Source organism: Canis lupus, chromosome 7 (assembly GCF_011100685.1).
Source record: "Canis lupus familiaris isolate Mischka breed German Shepherd chromosome 7, alternate assembly UU_Cfam_GSD_1.0, whole genome shotgun sequence".
NCBI classification, from domain to species: domain Eukaryota; kingdom Metazoa; phylum Chordata; class Mammalia; order Carnivora; family Canidae; genus Canis; species Canis lupus.
In genome coordinates this window covers 832,243-860,017 of record NC_049228.1, presented here as the reverse complement: position 1 = coordinate 860,017, position 27,775 = coordinate 832,243, and the positions used below count along the sequence as shown (strand labels likewise).

At 46.8% G+C, this 27,775-nt stretch overlaps 2 protein-coding genes across 16 annotated transcripts in view; one reads left to right on the top strand and one right to left on the bottom strand.

The window, feature by feature from the left end:
* Nucleotides 1-4,567: 4,567 nt before the first annotated feature.
* UBE2T (ubiquitin conjugating enzyme E2 T) lies at nt 4,568-11,603 on the bottom strand. Of its 4 annotated transcripts, none has more exons than XM_038541874.1 (8): nt 11,535-11,588; nt 10,285-10,373; nt 8,621-8,792; nt 7,774-7,843; nt 6,102-6,207; nt 5,917-6,015; nt 5,700-5,783; nt 4,568-4,936 (listed from the first exon to the last, which is right to left on the bottom strand). In XM_038541874.1, the coding sequence occupies exons 3-8, from the start codon at nt 8,727-8,729 to the stop codon at nt 4,811-4,813; spliced, it is 594 nt and encodes a 197-aa protein (XP_038397802.1). In that variant the 5' UTR covers nt 8,730-8,792; nt 10,285-10,373; nt 11,535-11,588; the 3' UTR covers nt 4,568-4,810. The 4 variants fall into 4 exon arrangements, with proteins under 4 accessions (XP_038397802.1, XP_038397803.1, XP_038397804.1 ...); XM_038541875.1 differs by lacking the exon at nt 11,535-11,588 and adding an exon at nt 11,452-11,470; XM_038541876.1 differs by lacking the exon at nt 10,285-10,373 and having other exon boundaries at nt 11,535-11,603.
* A 5,303-nt stretch (nt 11,604-16,906) lies between these two features.
* Nucleotides 16,907-27,775, top strand: part of PPP1R12B (protein phosphatase 1 regulatory subunit 12B) — a 205,135-nt gene continuing 194,266 nt past the window's right edge. For 3 of the 12 annotated variants that reach the window (XM_038541868.1, XM_038541866.1, XM_038541867.1), the window contains exon 1: nt 16,914-17,320. In XM_038541868.1, coding sequence (XP_038397796.1) covers nt 17,030-17,320 — 291 coding nt within the window. In that variant the 5' untranslated portion in view covers nt 16,914-17,029. Of the gene's footprint in view, nt 17,321-27,775 lie in introns of all 12 variants that reach the window. The other 9 variants (XR_005361781.1, XM_038541869.1, XM_038541864.1 and 6 more) reach the window with 7 other exon arrangements.

Sequence of the window (27,775 nt, the reverse complement as noted above, 5' to 3'; positions counted from 1 at the left end):
GGTAATAGCATCTTCCCCGACCTCACGGCTTCCTCCAGCTCGTGGCTGTGCCCACGGCCCGGACCCGGGGCTCCTCAGGCCTCTGCGCACCCTCAGCTTCCTTGGCCCCAGAGCCACGCCGCCCTCCCTCCACGAGGTCGCACCCGAGGCCGGCTCCCGCGTGGGCCCGGGGCGCAGGTGTGGGCGGTCCTCCGATGGGGCCGCGGACAGGTGTGGTCGTCGCAGCTGGCCTCTGGCAGTGGACGGCTCGCGGGGTCCACAGGGGACCCCGTCATGGGGTCAGCCCTTCCCACAGAGCCTCGCACAGGAGGTGTTCAGTTAACCTGGGGGGGTCACAAAGGTAACATATCAGGTGGGGTGGGGAGAATGTAAAGGGCAGGTGACAAGGTAGCCGAGGCCACCTCACCTGTGTCATCACGAAGCCTGACACCAGCGGGCTCTGTCCTTGGATCCCACAGGTAGTTTGAGAAGCACAGGACGGCCAGATATCAGCACCTGGAGACACGTGAGGCCAGGTAAGCTCCCTCCTATTTTGTAGAGGAGGAAACCGAAGGAGAGGAGCTGCCCATTGGCCCGCAGCTACTCTCGGGGAAGTGAGGAGACAGAGGCTTCAATACTGGAGCAGCGTCCATACGGTCATGGGCGATCTGCGGAGGGAAGCCTAGACTTTCCCCCCCGAAGGGGCCACTTCACCACCTGACCCTGTTGGGGCGAGTGCCCCAGACACAGCGCCCAGGTCGGCAGAGAGCCTAGCAGATGAGTCGGAACTTAGGATCACCACCACCAGCACCTCCTCCCGTCCCCAAGAGGAAATTGCCTCTGATGGGAGGTTTGGGAGAAGGATCCGTCGGCAGGGCCTCTCCTGAGGCCGGGTGGCAAGGTCCTGGTTAAAGGATGTAGACCGTGGGAGGAACGGGCTGTAGTCCAGTGAGGCTGCGGGGTCAGGGGGAAAGGCAGGCACGTGACGGGGAGAAGCCTGGAGCAGGGCTGGGAGGGACACTGGACAGCCTGTCATCCTCGACGGGGACTGAGAGCTGGAGCCAGGGATGGGCACTCGGTGGGGCCGTGGCGGGAGCCAGGGCAACTTGCCAAGAAGCCAGGAGACAGTGGGGAGTGTTGCTTGTGGGCAGAGCCCGTCTGCGTCCCTCACCCCGGGCCCACCCGGCCTCTCCCGGGCTTCCCTGGCAGCCCCGGGCAGGACTCTGGGCCGGGAGCAGGTTCGGAAGCCGCAGCCCCCTCCCCCCTCTGCTTTCCCTCCCTCGGGCCCCCTTGACCTAAACAGGACAGCCTGGGCATGGGGGCCACACGCTGATGGAAAAATACACACTTGGCTGGAAAAGGAGCTTTATTTGTGTGTGTTGAATTCCCACAGCAGCCGAAGGATAAATCGCTAGTCCCCAGCCTTCGCTTAGAGACTGCCCACTAGGTGGGTGGTAAAATCTGGTCTTATTTAGATAGCTTTTGGGGAGAGGTGGGGAGAGAGAATGGGGGCAGCAGGAGAGGGGAGCTTGGAATCTGCAATGTTTATATGATCAGTCACGGATGTCATCTCTCCTCTTTAATTAGGGGTTTGTAGCTGGGAAGCGGCTCAGCTCATCCTAGGAGCGGGGCAGACTGCGTAGGCAAGGGCACAGAACCACTCTTTGGGGCCTAACTGTGCTCGCACCCCTGTGTGTCCATCCCCAGGCCCCAGCTAAGCACCCAGGAATGTCAGCACTGTGCCAGGCCCTGTCCTGGGCGCTGCGTGCATTATCTTGGTCAATCCTTACGGCCACCTCCTGAGCTAGGTGCTACCATTATCCCCATTCTGTGGGAGAAATCCAAAGCCCAGGAAGATTGAGTAGCATACTGGGGCACAGAGCTGGTAAGCACCCCTGCAGGGGCTGGTCTATGGGCTCTTTGACCCCGGTGTCCATGCTTTTAACTCTTTCCCAGCGTTCCTGGGGCTGGAGGTAGGGACCTAGGCTTTCCTCATTCCCATTTTCTGTCATTTCTGTTCTCTAGCCCAAGTCCTCTGTATTTGCCAAGTCAGAGATGGACAGATGAGTTCTAATCATTTTTGGCTCTGTTTTTCTTACAATTAGAAGTTTCTTGTTGCCCCTAGAGCCCCAGCACTTGGAATCAGAGAATGTTCACACAACAGACACGTTTTCTGATAGGTACAAATGGTATGAATAGAGTCAATCAGGGTAATGGGCTACAGGCTGGGGTGCCCGGGACTTGAGGTGCTCCTTTAGGATGGGTTAGACAAGGACTTTCTGGGGCAGCTCCATTCGAGCTGAGACCATCATGGACAATGTAGAAATCCCCAAAGGAATGAGCTAGGTGTGTTCAGGAGCTTGGAAGTGGCTTGTGTGGCTGGAGTGTGCTGGATGGGGGTAGATGGTTTGCTGTAAGGATGGATGGATCAAGCAGGACTCGATCAGGGTCTTCTGGCCCAGGGAAGGAGACTGGATTTTTTTTTTTTTTCCTAATTGGAAAAGGAAGCCATTTGGAGGGGTTTTAAGGAGGGAAGTGAAATCTGGCTTTTACATCATCAAAAGATTATTCTCGCTGCCATGAGAAGCGTGGACTGTGGAGGGTCAAGGCTGGAAGCAAGGCGATGGGGTAAGGCTGCGACTACAGTACAAGGCAGAGGAGATGGCTTCAACTAGCGTTAGAAGAGGAAGTGGCCGGTGGAGCTGCCCAGACCTGGTGAGGGGTCAGTTGTGTTGGAGGTTTGGCCCATATGAGGGGCTCCTTCCCTACAACTATTCCAAGTCCGTCTTCTCTTTCATGTCTGGCTTCTGACCCTGCTCCGTCAGCACATGGCATTTCCTTGACCACAGCGACTGGCTTCAGGGTGGTCCAATTACAGGAGCTTGTGCTCTGCGGCCTGCTGGGTATGAATTAGAAAGTCCTGAATTACATAGTCCTGACTGCTGCTGGGAGTCACTCTGGATGGGGAGTATGGTTACTCCGGATGGCAGGTGGAAAGACTGACATCTTGGTATCGCTGGGCCTCTGAATACACCAAGCCAGATGCTCATCCTACCCCTTCCATTTATTCCATTAGAACTTCCTTGTCGTATTGTCAGCAGTCTGAGTTGGATTTCACTCACAACTGAAGGCATCTCAACTGATACACTGGGTTATCCAGGAAACCCCAAATCTGGCTTAAATATGTATCAGCACAGGACAAAAGACTGGAATAAAATCATTTCTGGGCCTTAAGAAGAAAACTAATTTTGAGAAATGGGTTCAAGGATTCTGGAGAAGTTGGAAGTTGACGAAGTGGGGGAAACAAAATAAATTTGTATTTTCAGTTTATGCCATCATGTCGTTACTGGATTATGTAAATTCACACTTCTTGTTTTGTTTGCCTCGTGTCCAATACCACCCGTGTTCTGCGGCAGGCTGTGTGAGTGAGGATACAAGATAACTGACTCATAGGTGGATGAGTGGAAACTGCCTGTTCAGAGATGTACCCGGTGCCCGGCCTAGATATACAATCACTGCACTGCGATAAAACTGCTACCCTGGGATATGGACAGGGACATTACAGTCTTTGTTTTTCTACCCAGGACGGACTCCTAATATCTACGTTCCTCAGAAAGTCTTTCACTGAGCATGGGCAGCCTCTTTCCACTTCAACGGATTTCTGCTTGAATCTGCTTTCTCTGCCATCTCAATAGAATAATAAAGTCCAAGTAGATTATAAAATCGTGATTATAAAAACCTGAATTGGAGATTCAAATTTGGGGGATCCCTGGGTGGTGCAGCGGTTTGGCGCCTGCCTTTGGCCCAGGGCGCGATCCGGGAGACCCTGGATCGAATCCCACGTCGGGCTCCCAGTGCATGGAGCCTGCTTCTCCCTCTGCCTATGTCTCTGCCTCTCTCTCTGTGACTATCATAAATAAATAAAAATTAAAAAAAAAAAAAGATTTAAAAAGATTCAAATTTGGCACCTGTCAAGAGTAGTACTTGCCATGAAATGAGGCTAGAGATAGAAATGGATTACAAAAATCCCTATTCATGTCTGATTTTTTTCACCATTATATTCTCAAACACTAGCACAATACTTGGTACATAACAAGTAGTCAATAAATATTTATTACCATAGTAATTCTGATCAGCTATGTAAATCACAAAAAGTGAAAACTGAAAAAAAAAAGTACATATTACCTTATTCCATTGTTTTTTTTTTTTTTTTTTAAGATTTTATTTATTTATTCATGAGAGACAGAGGCAGAGGGAGAAGCAGGCTCCATGCAGGGAGCCTGATGCGGGACTCGATCCCGGGACCCCAGGATCACATCCTGAGCTGAAGGCAGGCGCTAAACCACTGAGCCACCCAGGCGTCCCCCACATTCTGTTAAAACTTCCGCAAACCTAGAATCCCTAAAAGCCTAGTGGTAACTGAATTGTTTCCAACAGCTATTTTACATCTACGTCAAACATTCAATGTCCCTAGTGATGTTAGTGAGTTGGCAAAATAAAAGACAACAATTCCAAATATTTTAACATTCTTACTATCTAGCTTTCTGGACAGTTTGCTCCCAGAAACACATTCAGGATAAACACACACTCAACAATAAGTGGTTATTTATTTTTCAGGTTTAAAAGGTTTCAAAATACGTATGTACAAGCTAAATAAAACAAACTACCCTCCAGAGAATCAATGTAGAACAGAATACATAAGTACACAAGGTCTGTTTCATAGGATATGAAAAGTGATAATGTCATCAAATACAAAGAAAAATATTCAAGAAAGATAGGCAACTTAGACCATCTTAACAAAGAATATATTAACTATGACCAGGACAAGCCCCTAAGCATCAGGGCAAAATTTCTTTTCTATGCTTCCCAGGGGCCTGGCTTTCCTTTTCTGTGCTGTGTTGCATACTCCCGAGTCACCAGCCTCCGGTAGATCATCAGGCATCTCTTCCTCATCAGCCTAAAAAGGAGCAGACACGGTAAAATGTAAGGTTCACACTAACACCAGGATGGAGAACAAAGTGCTGTAATATTATTTCCAAGTACTTCTTTGTTGCCTGTTGTATAGGATATTCCCTTCAAAAGCATCTTCCTCAATCTTTCTGTGTTTTAAATTTTTATTTCTTTTCACAAGTAACTGCTACTTAATGCAACCTGAAGGATGTTATAACTCAGCAAGAACCAGCATATGCAAATCCTTGTCTTCCTAGCATTTGTAATGTTGAATGAGGAAGCTCTGTCCACTTAAGCTGGGGAGATTTTCCTGCTCCTTTCTATGAACGATCCCGTAAGATACGTTAGTTTTCCCCTCTCTCCTATAACCTCTCTCATTCCTGATTCCTGCAATAGTCCCTTCTCGCTGTTAAACAAGAAAACTGAGAGACTCGGAGCTACTTCTCAGCTCTCCCTGCTAACCTCAAGAATATAAAAAAAGATTAAGCAGATGATGCCTGCCCTCTAGTGTTGTCAACAAATGACAACTGTTAGGAAATCGCTCCTGCTGGTTGAGCTGCTAGGCTATTTTGTTGGATAACTATTTAGAAAGTTGTCATAGGTGAAAAAGACCAATCAGCTACTCTAGAGTACAGTACGAATTTGGCAAAGTTAATAACCACTTACACATGTACAGATAAATACACTTTTTTTTTTTTTTTTTTTTTTGATAAATACACTTTTAATGGACTAACGGCAGTAGCACAATCAGAACTGTACAATTACCGTACCTCCTGTTTCTGTCTTGCATGCTTCTCTGTCCACTGCCTGGCATTCTTGAGGAAGACTGGCTTATTGTATTTAAATTCGGAGGACTGAGAAGAAATCAAAGAGTCAATGGAGAGAAAAATGATTTTCAGTGGTTACGTTGCAGCTACCCTCACAAACGAAAAGTCAGAGGTATGAAGAAAGGAGGACCTGTGCTGCAGAGGAAAAGAGGACACTTACTATGTCTGCCATGAGCGGGTCATCAGGGTTGGGTTCCGACATGAGCAGCTGAATAGAAGTCAACACAGTTGCAATGTTGAGAGATGGTCTCCAGGCACCCTATACACAGACAGATAAGCAGCTGCTTTTGTATTACTAAGAATGTGATGCTCAAATGCTGTGTCCACCTTTGACCCTCCGCTCACCTTTGGTGGCAATTTGAGAACATCCAGACAAATCCTCCCGGCAGAATCAATGTTTGGATGATAGATGGGAGTCAGAAATCGGATCTGAGGAGGTTCAAAGGGGTACCTTTGAAAGCATAGGACAATAGGGAATTTTTATTAAAGTATTGCTTCATCATACACATATTACAAACAGCTTCCTGGTGACTAATCAGGAAGACAGCCTTTGAGAGGCAAACCTAGTCTCTCCTCAAATTTTTATTATGAAACTTACAAACAATAGAAAAGTTGAAATAATAGCATTAAAAACACTCCTGTACCCACCACCTAGATCAACCACTTTAAACCTCTAAATACTTCAGCACATATCTCCCAAGAGAAAAGTCATTCTCCTATATGTATCAGCAATATTATCAGTATACCTATGAAAAAATTAAAAATTTATTCCAGTATCATTTGCTCTTTAGATTTCATTTGCCCCCCACCCAGTTTTTTTTTAGATAGGTTCTGAAAAACAGGATCCAATTAAGATTTATACATTGCATTTGTTTTTTTTTTTTTTAAGATTTATTCATCCGAGAGAGAGGAGAGAGAGAGAGAGAGAGAGAGAGCGCGAGCGCGTGCATGCGAGAGAGCGCGTCCATGTGTGGGGGGGAGGGGTAAGAGAGGGAGAATCTTAAACAGACCCACCCCCACCCCGATGAGCACAGAGCCCATGTAGGGCTCAATCCCACAACCCTGGGATCATGACCTGAGCCAAAATCAAGAGTCAGACACTTAACCAACTGAACCACCCTGGCGCCCCCCCCAATGCATTCAGTTATGCTTTTTTAGTGAGACACAAACCTTGGAAAATTTCCAGTCTATTTTCTGAACTGACATATCACATGATTATTAAGCTACTTTAACAAGTTTGGCCAGCATCTGACCTGGTGAATAGACATCTACATATTGACAGTTACACATTCATTTTTTCCTTTCCCCATTCTGCACAAAACCACAACTACAACTCACCTGATGAGAACTAGAGGAGACCTGAATTATCAGAGAGATAGAAAGTAGACTGGTGGTTGCCAGGTGCTGGGGGAAGGGGAGCAAGTTACTGTTGAATGGGTATGGAGTTTCAGTCTGGGAATATGAAGGTTTTGGGGATGGACTATGGTGACAGGTGCATACAGTACAACTGTACTTAATTCCACTGAAACAAACACTTAAAAAAATGGTTTAGATTATCAATTTTATGTGTCTCTTAGCAATGTAGAAAAGAGGGGCCTTAGATATGATCTAGTCCATTTTTAGAGATGGAATTTGAACTCCAGCGAGATTAAACTAACTTGCCCAAGGTCACATTAGATCATGGTAAGACTAGGATTAAAACCTAGGACCTTTAACTCCTACATTTAACACTCTACTACATTACTCTATCTTCCAATAATCATATTTTACCCTCTAAGTTTAGAATCTAATTCACACTGGGTGCCTGGGTGGCTCAGTCCATTAAGCGTGCAACTCGATTTCCGCTCAGGTCATGACCTGATCAGCTGATCTTGATTTTGGATCAGGGTCGTTGAGATCAAGCCCCACACTGGGCGTAGAGCCTGCTTAAGATTCTCTCTTTTCCCTCTGCCCCTGCCCCACTCTGCATGTGCTCTCTCTCTGAAGCAAAACAAAACAAAAACTAATGCACACTAACCTCTCAGGAATGGTAACTTCCAGCTTGAAAACACCTTTTTCGTAAGGTGTGTCAGCCGCACCTAATATTTCTTAAAAGAAGAAAAGAAGAAATGAAGAGGTAATCGGATGATGTGAATGACCACACCAAACAGTACTAACAAAGTCTGAGGTCCTAAAGAAAAGCTGGGTCCAGGACAAGAAGTCTCTCAGGGCTTTCACAAGCTCTCATGCAATGCACTAATGTACCCCAAAAGCTGACGGTGTCAAACAAAGGACAAGATTAAAACAGAAGTTGGACGATACTGACCACAAGTCAGATAGAAGCTACAGACTTGTTTTGTCTGTGCCACAGCATTCTAATTATTTATGTTTCCTGCTGGCCTCACAGTCATTTGAGAGGGTCATCTTTAGTCTAAACACTCCTTCAGAGCTGATGCCCAAAATCTCAGCTACAAATCAACAAAAGGTATAATAAAAGGTCAAAGAAGAAACATCAAGCAAACCTTTTATACAAGCAAACAAATTAGGTTTAGAAGGACAGTATGGGGGCAGCCCCAGTGGCTCAGTGGTTTAGCGCCACCTTCAGCCCAGGGCGTGATCCTGGAGATGTGGGATCCAGTCCCACATCGGGCTCCCGGCATGGAGCCTGCTTCTCCCTCTGCCTGTGTCTCTGCCTCTCTCTCTCTTTCTCTCTCTCTCTCATGAATAAATAAATAAAATCTTTAAAAAATAAAAAAAAATAAAAAAAAAAGAAGGACAGTATGGCACTCTGACCTTGCCACCGTTCCCCTACTTTAGAATATACAAAGGTTTAGATTTCAGCATAATCTTTAATAGGGTCGTCATAGGCACGACATGATACCTACGAGCTCGCAGATCGTCCATTTGGTCGTTATCTTGCCAGCAAGTGATGCCTGGGGGTGGCTCTGTGGCTAACAAGTTCAGCTCTCTCTTTAGACGTGAAGCTCTCTGCATGGTCCCCAAGTAGAAGGAACACACGCTGTTCACTGTACCGCACTAGAAGCTGGTTGGGATTCACTAGGGAGAAAAGGGGCAACCGTGAAATAGGCAGCAATGGTAACTTGAGTTTTTAGCACATGGCTTCAATTTAGTGAAAAACAAAACACATTCTTCATATTAATCCCTATTCTGAGAAAGGAATCTGAGTTTTTCCCATTTCCTTCCTGCTATCTATTCAAGCAAATTTTCAAGATAAAGGGTAAAAAATGCAAAACGTTCTACAAACAATAAAAACACTACAAGTTTTCAATTAATGTCTGTTTCCACTGATAAATTACAAACTCACGAAGTGGAGCCGGGCTCTAATTTTGCTCCCCACTGCATCCTCAGTATGCCTGGCATAGAAAGGGCTTAACAGATATTAGCTGTGGAAGGGAGTCTATACATGCTTTGTGAGAAGGGAATGAAAATGATGGAAACAGTCTCACTCTGAGATATTTCTAAGTGAATGCTACATGTCTGAGGTTCTCTCTTCCACATCCTCCCGATTCTTTAGAATTTCCAATCCTTTTCCCACCAACATTCAAATATGCTCAATATCTCTCTCATCTAAAACACCCACACCGACACACACACTCAACACCCTTCGTAATTCTAGTTCTCCCTCTAGCTGCTGCTCAAAGGACACTGATCTTTTTTTTTTTTTTTTTTTGAATTTTATTTATTTATTCATGAGAGACACAGAGAGAGAGGCAGAGACACAGGCAGAGGGAGAAGCAGGCTCCATGCAGGGAGCCCGACGTGGGACTCAATCCTGGGACCCCAGGGTCAGGCCCTGGGCCAAAGGTAGGCACTAAACCACTGAGCCACCTAGGTGCCCTGACACTGATCTTTTGATATTATGAGTTACATATACTACCTCCCAGTCTGTGGCTTTGTCTTTCCACTTTATTCGTATCTTTTGACAGACACACAACTATTAACTTTAACATAATCTTAAAATCTTTTCCTTTACACTTACGTTTTTATGTATTAGTTTTCCTTACCCCCAAACTTAGGTATTTGCCTACATCTTCTAAATGTTTTACAAACGTAAGTCTTTAATGTAGTAGGAATTGATTTTTGTGCATAGCGTGAGGCAGAGGTCAATTCTGGATCTTTTCCTCCATAGGAATAAGCGACTCTCCTTAGTCCTTTTTATTGGAAGGGCCATCCTTTCCCCACTGATACAGTCATAAACTAAAATTTGCATATATGTGTGTGTGGATCTGTTTCAGGATTCTTCCATTTGTTCCACTGCTCACAACTGGATTATCTTTGAGCCAATACCTCACTGTTTGAATTAACTGTAGCTTATTTTTTTTTAATTTTTATTTATTTATGATAGTCACAGAGAGAGAGAGAGAGGCAGAGACATAGGCAGAAGGAGAAGCAGGCTCCATGCACCGGGAGCCCGACGTGGGACTCGATCCCGGGTCTCCAGGATCGCGCCCTGGGCCAAAGGCAGGCGCCAAACCGCTGCGCCACCCAGGGATCCCTAACTGTAGCTTATTAATAAGCCTTGATATACCTGAGTTCCTCCACCTTATTCTTTTTCTTCTGGAATGTCTTGGTTATTCTTGATCCTCTGCTCTTCCGCGTATGTTTTAGAATCACCCCCTAAAATACATACATACATCTCAGGATCTGGTTCTCAGTTTTGTGAACTTAAATTCAACTTGGCAGGAAACGCAGACTCGGTGGGGCTTAGATGTGATTTATTCCAGGCTCGTTCACAAAGACTTAAACATTAAAAGGCCGAGTTATTAACTTGTACAACTACAGTAAAATTTTTAATTTTAATCCCATACATTCCCGTTTAGCTATTTCTACCTGGGATGCCCGGTGTGTGTGTGTGTGTGTGTGTGTGTGTGTGTGTGTGGGCTGAGCACCTGCCTGCAGCCCAGGGCGTGACCACAGGGTCCTGAGATCGAGTCCCGCATCCACTCCCTGCATGGAGACTGCTTCTCCCTCTGCCTGTGTCTCTGCCCCCCTCTCTCTCTCGGTGTCTCATGAATAAAAAAATAAATAAAATCTTTTAAAAACAGCACACTGTGAAAGAGACTCAGACTGTAGCAATCTTTCAAGTCCGTCCAGATGCCCTAGGCGTGGGCCCGTAAGACCATCGTTTTTGGAGGCCAGCGCTTCCCTGGATAACTAGCCTCGAGGTGCAGGGATGCGCACTGCTCTTCTCCGTCCGCGGATCCTGAGAAGGCGACCACAGGCGGGTGGGGGGGGGGGGGGGGGTCCCGGCCCAGGTCTCCCGCCAACACGGCGGCGGGGGGCGCTCGCGGGCGGGCCTCTCCGCGGTCCAGCCCCAGCCTGCGCCCGGGAAGCGGCCCCCCCCCCCCCCCCGGGGACGCTGCCGGGTCTCTCCCCCTTCACCCCTGCAGACGCCGCGGGCTGCCCCTCCCCCCCGGGGACGCTGCCCAACCCTCAGCCCCGGGGTGCTTTTTTTTCCTCTTTTTTAAGATTCTATTCATTCACTTGCAAGAGACGCAGGCCGGGACCGGGGGCGGGGGTCAGGCTCCCCGCGGGGGCCCGACGCGGGGCTCGACCCCGCGACCCCGGGTCGCGCCCGCGGAGCCCCGCCCCTCCCCCCCCAGGTCCCCTCCGATCACGGGCACCCGGAGCTGTTAATCCCCGCCGGCGGCTCCTCCGCGCGCGGCTAAAGGCCCCGGGGCGGCGCACGCTTTACCTCCCTCCCGTCTCCACCTCGGGATGGACGGCGCCCGCCCGCCGCCCCCCTGCGCCCGCCGCCCCCACGCAGCTTCCGCTCACCTGCGCGCCTCGCCTCCCGCCTCCCGCCTCCCAACGCACCGCGCGCGCCACGGCGGTTGGCGTCGCCCCGCCCCCCGGGGACCCCTCCCCTGGGGGCTTCCGATTGGCCGCAGCGAGCCCGGGGGCGGGGCGACGCCTCCCATTGGCCAGCGCTCCGGGCGGGCTTCCGCTCCCGCCACTTTCAAATCGGAGCGCGCGTCGCCATGCGCCAGTCCGCGGAGCTGCGGGTGGGGCGCGGGCCCCGCGGGGTCGTACCGTGGCGCCGCCGCCGCCGGAGCAGGGAGCCGCTGCAGCCCGCCCCCGGGAGGAGCAGTGAAGGGACCGGGACTCCGCGCTGCCGCAGGGCCTCCGCCTGGCGGGTTTGCCGCGTCGGAGGACACACCGGCGCCCGGCGGGCGGAAGGAAAAGGGGCGCACGATGCGCCCGGGTAAGCATCGCCGCAGCAGAACCCCGAGGGGCAGAACAGGCCGATGGGCCGCTCCGCGGGCTCCTCCCGACTCGGGTGCGCGGGCCTGGCGAAGGAAGCGCCGGGTGACGCCAGGCCCGCCTGGACTTCTCGGTCCCGGCTCCGTGAGCGCCCGAGCGGGGCCCGGCCTGAATCGAGAGGTCATCTGGAGGTCATCTGGAGGTGGCCTGGCCTTGGGGGTCACTGGGCGCCCCCCACCCTCAGCTCGCTGCTCTCCGCTCCCTGTGTGGCTTCGGAGCCCCGGTGACCTAGGAGCAACGGCCGGGGCGCCTGACCGTGCAGACCAGGGTGACTGCGGCCCCTGCCCTGGGTTCTGCATGTGGTCCGCAGCACCGGGCCCGGGCCCGCCGCAGGTGCGGGACCTGACCTGCCGAGACCCACGCGTTGACCGGCTCCGCGTCCACGCCAACACCTCGGGGGCCGCACGTTGGCTGTAAGAACGACTCAACTAAGGGAGCTTGTGCGTTGCAGACCAGAGGAATCCGGGGACCGTCCCATCCAACCTGCAGTTAGCTGCTGGGGCTTTGCATTTCTTGCTATTTGCTCGTCCTCGAGTGCCTTCTGTTGTAAATCAGGAGCCGGCCGCTTGTTTTACTACTTTGTTTTTACTCCTTCGACGCCTCCTTTATTTTCTTGCTTACCCCCAAATGCAGTTTTATTTTGATTCCAGTTCTGGTGGCTCTCTGAGAAACGAGCCTTTAAAATGTCTCTTGGAAAAGAGCAGCAGCTGTGCTGAGTCTGGTGGAAAGGCGAGATGGTATCATAAAACAAGCAAATGCCAGTAACTTTGGCAACCAAACAAAGGATCGAATAAAAGAAAAAAAGGTAGGGCAGCCCCCGTGGCTCAGCGGTTTAGCACCGCCTTCAGCCCAGGGTGTGATCCTGGAGTCCTGGGATCGAGTCCCACGTCGGGCTCCCCTCAGGGAGCCTGCTTCTCCCGATGCCTGTGTCTCTGCCTCTCTCTCTCTCTCTCACTGTGTCTCTCATGAATAAATAAATAAAATCTTAAAAAAAAAAAAAAGGTAAAAAACTCACAGGCTAAATGTGCAGTTTCCATTTGACCACCAGAGGGAGGTCTGTTAACTGCTGAGAATAGAGGGAAGGCTGAAAAGTTTTCCTTACCTTTGTGCAGGTGTCCTTTTAAAAAGGGAGCATTCTAATATTGTGATTTATTTCTTAAGTGTATGTGTGGGAAAATATTTAACAAAAGTTTCTTTACACAAGAATCTATATGCATCATGCCTGGCTTACTTAGTACCTTGAAAAGCACAAAAATCATATTTTATTTATATATAGAATTGTCAGGATTTACTCATTTGGGTATAGAAGACTTTAGTATAGACTGTTTAGTAAATCTAAACTATCTTGTTTGTTTAATGGGCTGATTATATAAACTTTACTCTCAGAAAGTCCTGTTTTAGGGAAGATACTTCTGAGAAAAACTTTTGCGACTTTAATTTTGAAAGACTTTTTGAGCCATTATACACAAATTAATTTTATTTTTTTCGTGGCGTAACATTTTTTTTGGTTGAGCCAGTTAAATTACTCAGATTATAATAATTATTACTGCTTTTTGTAATCACATAGCTGAAGATACATTCCTCTCCTTTCAGGTAGGTATGTACTTAAATTATCCAAGGAACCTAGGACAGTCTCCAAAAAGGGTATTATAGGGCAGCCCTGGTGGCGCAGCAGTTTGGCGCTGCCTGCAGCCCAGGGTGTGATCCTGGAGACCTGGGATCGAGTCCCAACATCGGGCTCCCTGCATGGAGCCTGCTTCTCCCTCTCCCTCTACCTGTGTCTCTGCCTCTCTCTCTGTGTCTATGAATAAATAAATAAAACCTTTAAAAAAACAAAAGGGTATTATACTCTAACAACCTCAGAGGAGAAAAAAAGCAAATAAATTAGATATAGTAAGGAAGTGTTTCCTGGAATTCCTAGTACAGAGACTGAATTCTCCCTATTTAAATTTATCTCAAGAAGGGAAGGGTTTAACTTGGACTTGGCCAATGTTAGCTTATTTATACAATTGTAGCCAGATAGTTCTTCCCTGATTCTGAATGTGAAAATAATACAGCCAAAAGAAATGTAACATTTTTGATCTCCTTAATTATTGATCAAGGAGATTGAAAATTTTACTCCAGTTAAAACATTATTAGAGGGACACCTGGGTGGCTCAGTGGTTGAGCCTCTGCCTTTGGCTCAGGGCGTAATCTTGGATCTGGAGATCGAGTCCCACATGCTTTCTGCATGGAGCCTGCTTCTCCCTCTGCCTGTGTCTTTGCCTCTCTCTGTGTGTCTCTCATGAATAAATAAGTAAAATCTTTAAAAGAAAAATTCTAGTCTAATTTTGAGGATAAAGATTACTAAAATACATTTAAAAAATTCTTTTTTTTTTTTAAAGATTATTTATTTATTTATTCATGAGAGACACAGAAGGAGAGAGAGGCAGAGACACAGGCAGAGGGAGAAGCAGGCTCCATGCAGGGAGCCCGACGTGGGACTCGATTCCAGGTCTCCAGGATCACGCCCCGGGCCAAAGGCGGCGCTAAACCGCTGAGCCACCGGGACTGCCCTAAAAAAATTATTATTAGAAAACCATTGTCAGTAAAATATACAGTTCAATTATACATACTTTATTTTTTTGAGGAGCTACTGTGTTTCAGAAACGTAATATTAAAATGGTAAATGTGGATTGCTGTCAGATGTGCTTCCTGAAATTTCAGCAGTTTGTTTATGCCAAAACCTTGCCGCTCTTTACTTTTTTTGTGTACCATCTAGATTGGCAATGTTTAGCTGATGATGGTTTCTTGAAGACGGTTAAGCTTATAGCTAGGTATTCTTTCCTATCTAATATAATATCAGTGTTTCTTTTATCCTATAGAGAGAGTTCTATTTGAGAGCTTGTGGGCAATTTTATCAGCAAGAGGCTGAGTTGGAATAAGAAGAGTTTCCATCTTGACAAGTTACAAAGTAAATCTCATACAGAATTTTTTTTTTTAAAGATTTTATTTATTTATTCATGATAGTCACACAGAGAGAGAGAGAGAGAGAGAGAGGCAGAGACATAGGCAGAGGGAGAAGCAGGCTCCATGCAGGGAGCCCGATGTGGGATTCGATCCCGGGTCTCCAGGATCGCGCCCTGGGCCAAAGGCAGGCGCCAAACCGCTGCGCCACCCAGGGATCCCTCATACAGAATTTTTAATTGCAATAGGGGTGACAGGTTCTATAGTGACTAAATTATTGCACAATAGCAAGGAAAATGAAACTATATAAGGTATATTTTGTTGCATCTTGATTCTTTTTTCCCCCCTTTTTTTAAGGAGGAAGAAGGAGAAGTAGAGGGTGAGGGGCAGAAGGAGAGGGAGAGAGAGAATCTTGAACAGGCTCCACATGGAGTGCAAAGCCCAACGAGGGGCTGGATCTCACAAGCCTGAGATCATAACCTGAGTTGAAATCGAGTCAGACACTTAACTGAGTAAGCCACCCAGGTGCCCCCACATCTTGATTATTTTATTGCACATTGTTTTTCATTGTTCACAAAGATGCTGTAGTAAGAAAATTAGTATTTACAAAGTATTTAAGAATACCAAATAAGAGCATATTGTGGATGGACATCATATTCTTAAACATAATACTTTGCATTTGCATATTGTTTTCCATTTAATTCTCAGTTCATCTAGGGGAAGTTGAGTCACCCCACAAATGTTCACAATGGAATATAATAAAGTTTCCCTTTACAATGTCCTCATCACTTTTGTAATGTTTTTTAATGAAAAATTTTAAACATAAGACTATTTGAAAACTTACAGAACCTAATAATTGTATATGTTCTCTTTCACTATGGACAGCACATTTAATTATATTTTGTCCAGGGCTAAAGCTGTGGCGGGGGGGTGGGGGGTCTAAGGTATTAAATCAATTATACAGATTTTATAATCAAGTTCACTTTAAATATGAAAATGTCCTGTTCGTTGCCTTAGGAGTTTAGTATGCCCCATAATTGTCTTGGCGGAAATCACGAAAGATAAGGCATCCACTCTCTCCTAAGCATTTAAGATCCGTGAAAAGGGTAGTAGTGAAGGAGGAGGGAGAAAGAAGAGAGATTAATATTTATCATGAGCTGATTATGTGCCAAGTATAGTACTAGGTAGCCTTGCACGTAGTATTGAATCCAAGGACTATTCTGTGAAGTATTACTATTCCCACCTTACAAATCAGGAAAGAGGCTCGGGGAAATCAAGTAACTTGTTGAGGGATGTGAATTCACTCTGAAATGAGAGTTTATGTTCTTTCCACTACGGTTGGATGCATCCTTCCCTGGATCCTTTTAGGGCCTAAAATATACCTGTCTGGTTGAAAGAACGTTATGTATCATGTAACACTGTGTATGTGTCCATGCTCCTCCTCGTGCACATTTATTTACATTTACTGTGATTAATACACGTTACTGTATTATATGTTATAACGTGAAAGAAACTCTAGATTTAGAACCAGGGCATAGATTTGAGTGTTTCGAGTACTTTCTGTCTAGTTTTCACCAACAGAAAGTCGAGATAATTTCTTCTGCTTCTCCACTTCGAAGCCCTGATGTGATCATTAGGGAGCCCGGATTAGGCGGCCGTCGCCACAGGAATAAACTACGATTCCCGACATGCTTGACGAGGCGGACGCCGGCCCGGGACCCAGTTCCAGCTTTAGGGCAAAGGTGACCCCTCTGGGTCCCGCGGCGAAGTAGGGGGCAGCCGGTCCTCGCCTCCTTCCTGGTGCATTCAGGGATTCGTAGTTCCCTCAAGGCCCGGGGGTTGCCCTTGGGGTCCGCGTCTCACTACAAGTCCCGTGATGACCCGGGGCTCGGGCGGCGCCTGCGTGTTGAGGCCGGAGGCGCGTGCGGGCGGTGCTCCTGGCGGGAGGAGTAAAGATGGCGGCGCGGGGGTCTCCGCCTTCTGCTCCCGGCTGAGGCGCGCCGCGGGAGCCGCACTCGCAGTCCCGGGGGGTGGTTCGAGCCGCAGCCGCGGAGGCCGGAGCCATGGCGGAGCTGGAGCACCTGGGCGGGAAGCGGGCCGAGTCGGCGCGAATGCGGCGGGCTGAGCAGCTGCGGCGCTGGCGGGGCTCGCTGACGGAGCAGGAGCCCGCGGAGCGGCGAGGCGCGGGGCGGCAGCCGCAGCCGCGTCGCGGGAGCCCCAGGGTCCGCTTCGAGGACGGAGCCGTCTTCCTGGCCGCCTGCTCCAGCGGGGACACCGACGAGGTGAAGAAGCTGCTGGCCAGGGGCGCCGACATCAACACGGTCAACGTGGACGGCTTGACAGCCCTCCACCAGGTGAGCCCGCCTGCGGGGGAGCCGCGCTGAGCCCGCGCTGAGCCCGTGACCCTGCGGCCGCCCAGCACGGGCACCCGGGTCTGTACCTGCGGCCACCCGCGCACTCGGGTCTCTACTGCGGGCACCCGGGCACCCGGGTCTCTACTGCGGGCACCCGGGCACCCGGGTCTCTACTGCGGGCACCCGGGCACCCGGGTCTCTACTGCGGGCACCCGGGCACCCGGGTCTGTACCTGCGGCCACCCGCGCACCCGGGTCTCTACTGCGGGCACCCGGGCACCCGGGTCTCTACTGCGGGCACCCGGGCACCCGGGTCTCTACTGCGGGCACCCGCGCACCCGGGTCTCTACTGCGGGCACCCGGGCACCCGGGTCTGTACCTGCGGCCACCCGCGCACCCGGGTCTCTACTGCGGGCACCCGGGCACCCGGGTCTCTACTGCGGGCACCCGGGCACCCGGGTCTCTACTGCGGGCACCCGGGCACCCGGGTCTCTACTGCGGGCACCCGCGCACCCGGGTCTCTACTGCGGCCACCTGGGCACCCGGGTCTCTCCCTGCGGCCACCCGGGTACCCGGGTCTCTACCTGCGGCCACCCGGGCACCCGGGTCTCTACCTGCGGCCACCTGGGCAGCCGGGTCGGCGTGGTTCTCGGCCGCTTCCCCCGCGAAGCCAGGTCCTTCCGACCTCGGGGTCTCTACCTGCGGGGTAGAGCCCCCCCCCCCACACCTCGAGTCGTGGTCACCGCCGACCCGCCCCGGCCGCACGGCCCCCACGTAGCCCGGCCAGGGGCGTTCGTCCCGCGCGTCCGGGAGAATCCGCGTGTGGGGGCGCGACCCCGTGGGGCGGCCGGCGGCGCGGGGGGACGCAGACCTGTGCGGGCTTGCAGGACTCGGACCCCGCCGCCCTGGGAGGCCCGGCCCGACGCTCGCTCGGTGCTTGGGGGATGCTCCGCTTCGCTCTTCTCTGCACGCTGGTTTTTCTTTTCTTTTGTGTGATTTAGGGGAGGGGAGGGGATGGGAGGGGAGTGAGGGGAGGTTGGGGGGGGGGGGGAGGGGATGTAGGAAACGAGAGAGGAGAATCGCCTCTAATCCTCGAAATCATTCCTCTTCTTTTCCTTTCCCTCCCTTCCTTCCTTCCTTCCTTCCTTCCTTCCTTCCTTCCTTCCTTCCTTCCTTCCTTCCTTCGAACTCAGATGCCGTGTGTGTGGCTGTGTAGCGTGGGTGGCGGTCGCCCAACAGCGCGGGGCGCAGTGGTGACACTTTGCCTCCCCGCGCAGTGCTCCCCGCACGTGCGGCCGCCGAGCCGCCCCCAGGTGGGACTTCACGCACCTGGGGAGCTGGGGGCCGCACACTCGCCTGATCTTTCCCACTTGTCTTTTTATGCTTTGTGTACAAAGTGAGCATGTTGGCGTGAGAATCCACTTTTTAAAAAATATTTTATTTATTCATGAGACCCACATAGAGAGAGAGAGAGAGGCAGAGACACAGGCAGAGGGAGCAGGCTCCATGCAGGGAGCCCGGCCTGGGACTCATCCCAGGACCTGGGGTCACGCCCTGGGCCTCAGGCAGACGCTCCACCGCTGAGCCCCCAGCTGCCGGAGAATCCACTTCTTAGTAACAATTCAATTTTGTGTCATAGCACTTCCCTGAATGCATTAGGTAGTCTAAAATCATTCCTGTTTGCAGACCTCTTTCCGGTGGAAGGACCTTCTCTTCTCGTCATCCTATCTGTATCTGGGGTTGGTTGGTTTGGTTTTAAGGTAGCAACCAACATTTGTATGATCCTTCGCTGTTTAAAAATTCCTACATATGGCTTCCCCTGTGTGAATTGCCGTACTGATTCTTGAAGTAGGTGTGGCAAGCAGTGTTGTAATTCCCATTTTACAGATGAGGAATCTGAAGCTCAGAAAATGGTTACTTGTGCAAGATGACAAAGGAGACAAGTTGCCCTTTAGGCATGGATTTTTCAGACTTAAATTCCAGAGCTTTATGTCTTACCTAATAAGCAGCTGCATATAAATAAGATAGATGCTAAGAGGGCCATATTCATTATTTTTAGTTTCTGAACTCTTTGAAAAGGTGAATATTTGTTTTTCAAATATATTTGGGATGTTAAGGAGATTGAGATCTAGATTCTGCAAGGGACCATTTCTTGGGCTGATAGATCATAGGGAAATAGAATCCAGCTTTCTGGTCCACATGCTCCTTTACTGAACCTCTGTTCTATCAAAGCACAGTTTTCTTTTCTTTTCTTTTCTTTTCTTTTCTTTTCTTTTCTTTTCTTTTCTTTTCTTTTCTTTCTTTTCTTTTCTTTTCTTTTTTCTTTTCTTTTCTTTTTTCTTTTCTTTTCTTTTCTTAAGATTTTATTTATTCATGAGAGACACAGAGAGAGACAGAGACAGGCAGAGGGAGAAGCAGGCTCCATGCAGGGAACCCTATGCGGGACTCGATCCTGGGTCTCCAGGATCACACCCTGGGCCCAAGGCAGCGCCAAACCACTAGGCCACCCGGGTTGCACAAAGCACAGTTTTCTTTCTTTCTTTTTTTTTTTTTTTTTAATTTATTTATGATAGTCACACAAAGAGAGAGAGAGAGGCAGAGACACAGGCAGAGGGAGAAGCAGACTCCATGCACCGGGAGCCCGACGTGGGATTCGATCCCGGGTCTCCAGGATCGCGCCCTGGGCCAAAGGCAGGCGCTAAACCTCTGCGCCACCCAGGGATCCCAAAGCACAGTTTTCTTAGTGCAGCTCAGTAGTCTTGTTTCTTCTAAGGTGACTCTGCTACTTGAATCTGGTCCTTAACATGCACATTTTAATAATGCCCTGAGAAAAGCACCTGCTTTGAGGTTACTCTGATATATCTCCTTCTCATACAAGGTAACCACTTTTCTGATTCCTTCTGAGACTGACCTTGGTGCCTTTCCTTCTGTCTTACCTACCATCCCAGATTGTGCAGTACAACTTCTCTCAATATGCTCTTCACATTCAGTAATCTCTTGAAATAGGAGAGGAAGGAGATGACAGCTAGGAAGTTGTGTTTTTTTGCTTTGTTTTTGTTCTTTAAAAAAAGCAAAACAGGGATCCCTGGGTGGCGCAGCGGTTTGGCGCCTGCCTTTGGCCCAGGGCGTGATCCTGGAGACCCAGGATCGAATCCCACATCGGGCTCCCGGTGCATGGAGCCTGCTTCTCCCTCTGCCTGTGTCTCTGCCTCTCTCTCTCTGTGTGACTCTCATGAATAAATAAATAAAATCTTTAAAAAAAAAAAAAAAAGCAAAACACCTGCATGTGCAATATAGGCATTTGTCTCTGTTTATAGGCCTGGCAGTGAATTGAATTGAATAGGTATACTCAATACTAGACAAATTCAGCTGAAGATTAAGCTGCTCAAAGATTTGAGGCCAAATAGACCTTCTGTTGAGAAACCATCTCTTTGTTTGAATCAAGACAAGGAGCCTTTATTGGCTCAGGAACTCTTTTCCAAGTCAGTTCGTGGAGTGACAGTATGTTTCTCCATGCTCTAAAGAACTCTTTTAAGGTACATAAAAGGTTATATTCAAAATGTGGGACTGGGGCAGCCCGGGTGGCTCAGCGGTTTAGTGCCGCCTGCAGCCCAGGGCGTGATCCTGGAGCCCCGGGATCGAGTCCCACATCAGGTTCCCTGCATGGAGCCTGCTTCTCCCTCTGCCTGTGTCTCTGCCTCTCTTTCTGTCTCTGTGTCTCTCATGAATAAATAAATAAAATCTTAAAAACAAAAAAACAAAATATGGGACTGGAGCTGCCAGCAGCCGAACAACTTTGTGACTGATTGTCCTGTGAAATGGAAAGTGGTACAATATCTGAATTATTTAGTTAAAATATCCACGTTATATAAGCGATATGGTGCTCGCTTTGGCAGTACATATAACTATATAAGCACGATAGGAATTATCAGGATAATTGCTTTCTTTCTCCCTTTTGGCTCTGGACCAACTGTGAATTACCATCTTGGCATGTTGGAAGAAACCCCCAGATGATATTGGTGGTTGATTTCTCTCCTCCCCCAACAAGGTCACAGTAAATGATTTACACTTCAGGTTGTGGGGCCTTGATGCTACTTTTGACTTAGAGACCTTTCTTTCCTGGCAGCCTTTGCTTAGGCCACGAGGTGCTTAAGTCAATGATAAGCTCCAGGGGGCCTATTAATAATACTTGAAATAGACCGAGGTAAGAAATACCTCAAAAGGTTAGAACTTCTCTGATGAAAGCCTTAGATACTGATGCAGACTAACTAAACTTGGGTGAATAAATTGTGTTTGCCCTTAGTATCCCAGAGTCATCAATGAAGAAGACATCAATAATCTGATTATATAACCCTTGAAATCACTTGTTTGCTCACAAATTCCCATTTCATTATACACACACACACACACACACACACACACATGCTATAAGTCATGAAGTATGGGTTGATAATTCTGTGTGAGGTGATACTTCTTGAAATTTCTTCTATTTTTCTTTATTTATTTTGCAAGATTGTTATCACCTATCTTGGTGTCATTAGTATTACAATTTTGGGTGCTGTAGGGGTAGATACAGGCTCTTAAAACTGTATCTCCCAAATTGTTGGGCTGCTGCAAGAGGCAGGTGCTTGCTTTCAGAAAGGAGATTTTTCTGGGATTTGTTAGAATGAGTACCTGCATATTTCTTCAAAATATATTTTATTGACACTTGTAACTTTGTTGGGTGTAGTGAATACTAATGTCTGTCCACATAGAGACCAGAAAGATTCTATACTTGACTCAGAAACTCAGGTCGGTTTTGTAATGGTCTCAGAGTTCAAGTTTGGACTTCAGGGACACCCCAGACTGGAATTCAACTCCTAGGATTTTCTGTTATTCTAGAGCTGCCTCAATCTGACCCTACAGCTTCAGGGAGATTGAAATTATCTATTTCTGGGATCCCTGGGTGGCGCAGCAGTTTGGCGCCTGCCTTTGGCCTAGGGCGCGATCCTGGAGACCCGGGATCGGATCCCACATCGGGCTCCCGGTGCATGGAGCCTGCTTCTCCCTCTGCCTGTGTCTCTGCCTCTCTCTCTCTCTCTCTTTGACTATCATAAATAAATAAAAATTAAAAAAAAAAAAGAAATTATCTATTTATCTGGAAGAAAGGTACAGACAGAAACAGATGAGGGAAGGAGGAAAGGCAGAGCAATTTATATTCAGAGCAAGACAGAAGGAGCCTGTCCTTCTGATAACAGGATGATAACGTGTTCAGTTCAGTACAAAATAGTATGTATGTTTGTGGTATGGTATGGTGAAATAAAACTTGTATTCTTTCTATTTTTTTTTTTTTTTTAATAATCTCCATGCCCAGTGTGGGCCTTGAACCCACAACCGTGAGATCGAGTCACATGCTTTGTCGACTGAGCCAGCCAGCTGCCCCTAAAACTTGTACTCTTAACCGTTTCTCTTTTATTCCAAGTTCATTACGTATTCCTCTTATAGTTCCACCTGTGAAATGACTTAGCCTTGCCCTGCACATATTGATGAATTCTGCTAGTGTCAGGACCCAAGGCAATATGGGATTAAGAAAATCCTGTTGGCTTCCTCATTATTGTGGATCTAGAACAGTCATCCTGAGTCATTTTAGTAGTTTACCTCTTTAGATTGGTTGATGTGATGCATCAGACTATGTTGGGCACCTGGCTCCTTGCCTTATGAGTGTTAGTCCCAAGTTTCCATGCCATAGTGGACCTCAAAGCCAGATTTGAAAAATAGGCTTATTTATATGGTGGGGGTTTTTATGTTTTGTTTTGGAGTACAGATGCAAGTGATTTTTATTTGTTCCCTAGCTAAATTTTTGTTGCCCATTCTTAAAGTCCTGTAGCACACTACCATTTGGGCTTATAGAACTCTCTGTGTGAGTATTTTTCAATAGGCAAACTGTCAGTGCATGTAGTTGAAGCATAATTCCCCTAAAGGTAGAAGGTTGGACAGGTCTTGTTGGTAAGCTAAAATGTAGTCATTGCTTGCTTTTATTTTTAAGTATTTTAAAATTAAAGTATACATTATATACAGTAAACTTCACCTTTTTTGCATAGAGGGTTCTGTGATTTGTGACAAACACATGCAGCTGTGTAGCCACTACCCACAATCAACATATAGAATGTTATCACCATCTCCAAGATTTCTTTGTGCTTTTTGTAGCCAACTCCTCCTCCCACCGCCACCCCCTGGCAGCCATTCATCAATGTTCTGTTCCCATAACCACAGTGCCGTATAGATGAATCATACAGCATGAAGCCTTTTGAATCTGGCTGCTTTCACTTGCTATAATGCATTGACATTCATCCATTTTGTTACACGTGTCAGTAGCTTACTGGTCTTTATTGCTGAGTGGTATTGCAGCATATGGAACTACTACAGTTTATCCGTTCACTAGTTGAAGGACATTTGGATTATTTCCAGTTTTTAGTAATAATGAATAAAACTGCTAGAAACATTTGTGTACAGGTTGTTTTGTGGACATGTTTCATTTCACTTTGGTCAAATTCCCAGCAGTGGGGTAACAGTCCTGTGGCAATGAATATTTTACATTTTTAGAAAAGATTTTATTTATTTACTTACTTGAGAGAGTGAGCGAGAAGGTAGGAGGAGGGACAGAGAGAGGGACATGCAGACTCCATGCTGAGTGCAGAGCCTGACACAGGGCTCCATCTCATGACCTTGAGATCATGACCTGAGTCAGACGCTTAACCCACTAGCCACCCAGGCGCCCAAATGAATGTTTAACTTTAAAAGAAACTGCCAAACTTTTCCAAAGTGGCTCTACCATTTTGAATTCCAACTAACAATATATGAGTTCTAATTGCTTTGCATCCTTACCTGTACTTGCTATTATCTTTATATTTAAGCTAGTCTAATAGTTACGTCGTGATAAGTCATTTTTAGTGACAGTAGTAAGAATAGCAGTAGCAGCAGCCATAGTAGTCGGAGGAGTAGTAATTGTAGCTCTCACTTATGTGGTATTTACTCTGGGCCAAGGAGTCTTCTAAGTTCTTTTAATATATTTACTTGTGTGTAATACTCAAAACAACTCATGAGTGAGATACTTTTATTATTGTCTGGATTTTATAGAGATAGGGAAACTGAGACACTGCCCAAGGTCACACAGATAATAAATGGCAGAGCTAGAATTTATTTAAGCCCAGGCAGTCTGACCAGAGAGTCCATGTTCTTAATTTTATGTTGCCTCTTACTGGACTAAATTGCCTTTCATTCTAAAAAAAGTTAGAAAATGAAATTATAAAAGAAAGTTGAAAGTGATTTAAAATCAGGCTACTCAGAGGTATATACTACTAACATTTAGTGTATTCCTTTCAGGTTTTTTAAAAACATATTTATATGTATGTATATATAAAGTTGGTATCATAGACTGTCTCCTGATGTTTTCACTTAAAGTTCCTTGTAATTGTTTTCTTATATAATTAAATATACTTTGAAAATAAAGTTTTTGAAGTTCAAATAATAAGTCATCATTTGGACAACTATTATTTGCCTTGTTAGAGGTTTTATTAGATTGTTAATTTACTGCTAACATTGAATGCCTAATAATTGCTAAGTCTGTGCTAAAGTGTATATTTGTTGATAGGTACAGTTTCTGCCCTCAAGGAACTCACAGTCTGGTTTTGTAAATGAAAACAATTACTTTTAGAGTGATAATTCCTATGATAACAGGCAAAGGCACACTCCAAAGTGGAGGGACAAAGGATTACAGTCCATGATGATGCAGCAGTGTGGGCAGAGAGAGGGGAATAAGTATTGTGTGTAGGCAGAGGCGGACCCAGGAGAAGTCCTAATGGGTGCGTTTGGAGGGTTAAGGAAGGGGTGAGGATAACATCCTAGAGGACTTTGAGCATCAAACACCAGGCTGAGAATGCTCCATGAGTCCTTAGCAGAAGACTTTTTGTGGGTTTGAGCAGGGAGGTTAACCCAGCCGAGCGGCTTTAAGGAATATGAAGCTGCGTTTGGATTTCAGAGTGAATGGAAGGACACAGAGGAAAGAACCAGCTGAGAGAATGGAGATGAGAAGGGAAAGTATAATACAGGTCTAGCCTGTGAGTCTGAAAGAGTTTTGTGATTCAGGTGGAGATAGGAGTCAGTCTAAGTTTGGACTGAGGAGCTCTGAAGGCATCCAAGTAGAAAAACCCCTTAGGCATCTGTGATTCAAGGCTAGTCATCACCTCCCTATCTACATACACTCCAGTTTCCTCGTGTTTAAAATGAGAGAGTTTGATATTAACATAAAGGTGATGGTTGAAGCAATGAGTGTGGAAGAAGAAAGGAGAAGATATGAAAGAGAAGAACAAAAAATATTAGGCAGAGGATGCAGAAGTTCCCATTAGAGCCATAGGACTATGTGGTAGGCGGACTAATGGCACCTCAGAGGGGTCCATGTCCTAATCCCCAGAATCTGTCAAGATGTTACCTTGTAGGATAAAAGGGACTTTGCAGATATGATTGAATTTAGGGTCTTGGAGTGAGAAGGTTATCTTGGATTATCCAGAGGAGTCCAGTGTAATCACAATGGTCTTTATGGAAGGGAGGCAGGCAGGAGAGCAGATTCAGTGGTAGATGTGATGATAGAAGCAAGAGACGGGAGTGACCAGGCAAGGGGCCGTGAGCCAAGGAATGCGGGGAGCCTCTGGAGGCTGGAAAGGCAAGGAAACGGAGTCTCCCCTCAGAGTCTCAAGAAGGAACGAGCCAAGCCCAAAACTTGATTTTAGCCTGGGGACACTGAGTTCAGACTTGTGATCTCCAGATCTTTAAGATAATAAATATGTGCTGTTTTAAGCTACTGAGTTTGTGGTAATTTGTTGCAGTAGCCACAGGAAACTGATAGAGAGGAGAACCGAGAAAGCACAGTGGTACCGAGGAGTTTCAAGGAATGGGTGGTCAACAATGTAAAAGGACATTGCGGGGAAGACCTAAAAAAACCCCCAAAAACTGTTGGATTTGGTCATTTATAACCTTTGGAAGAGCAGTTTCTTTTCTTTTCTTTTTTAACGATTTTATTTGAGACAGAGAGAGAGAGAACATAAGCAGGAGAGCAGCAGAGGGAGAGGGAGAAGCAGGCTCCCAGCAGAGCAGGGGTTGGATCCCAGGATCTTGAGATCAAGCCTGAGCTGAAGGCAGACACTTAACCAGCTGAGCCACCCAGGTGCCCCAGAACAGTTTCAATAGAGATGTTTTTGAGAGCTTATGTGGAGAGTTTATGAAGTTTTTTCTTGTTAAGGGTAAGTTAATCTTTCTGTTGATTTTTGGAAGGAAAAAAAAAATAGATCTGCCATCTATATGTAAATTAGGACCCAAAATATGTGAGAAGACTCTTAAAAACCTGGCTTTTGGTTAATTGAAAATAATGAAAATGGTTTCATTACTTGTGGGTTAAGACAATTTTATTTTATTTTATTTTATTTTATTTATTTTATTTTATTTTATTTTATTTTATTTTATTTTATTTTATTTATTTTATTTTATTTTATTTTATTTATTTTTTAAGACAATTTTAGAATATTAACCTTGACACTGGAAGCAAAAAGGTTATAGTCCTATTACTGAAGGGCTGATGCACAAGTCGAGATTTTATTTCCCAGTTCTGCTTTGGCCCATTTCCCACTCATTAGCACTGTCACTGGAGGGCAGCCCTAAGGGAGCAGTGATAGGGAAGTTAGTATAAATAAACAGTTTCTTCTGCCATTTATTTTTTCACATTCATTTATTGAATGTCTACTCTGCCTGACTCTGTGCTTCTTGTTACTTAGTGATTGATAGGTTTTAGAAATGAACTAGAATTTTGGGAATGCTTTCCATAATAGCTGGTTCCTATTATTTTTTATAATAGGAAATTGGCTATATAGTGATTTTCTGTTTTAGCTTTGTGGTTCTTGGGGAATTGGAGGGAGAGTATTATATTCATCAGTACTTGTGATTATTTTTATCTATGCTTGTGGATTTATACCTTATACCTTTCTGCTTAAGGATAGTGAAAAATGGAAGTCTGGGATCTTTGATAAATCTTTAGTGTTTGAACACAGTAGTAATAAATCCAGATTAAGGATCTTGACCCAGGGACACCCTGGTGGCTTAGTTGAGCATCTGCCTGCGGCTCAGGGTGTGAACCTGGGGTCCTGGGATCGAGACCCGCATCCGGTCCCCGCAGGGAGCCTGCTTCTCCCTCTGCATGTGTCTGTCTCTCTGTGTGTCTCTCATGAATAAATAAAAATCTTTTCTTTTTTTTTTTAAAAAGATCTTGACCTAGAATTTTATAAAGGGCAAGGAATTGAAACCTCGCTTCATTTGTTGACTTGGGGCAGGGGCTTTGAATGTGTTGGGGATTTCCCCCCTGCTTTTGAAGTGTAATTTGAAAAATTGTTTCTTAGGGGCATCTGGCTGGCTCAGTTAGTAGAGCATGTGA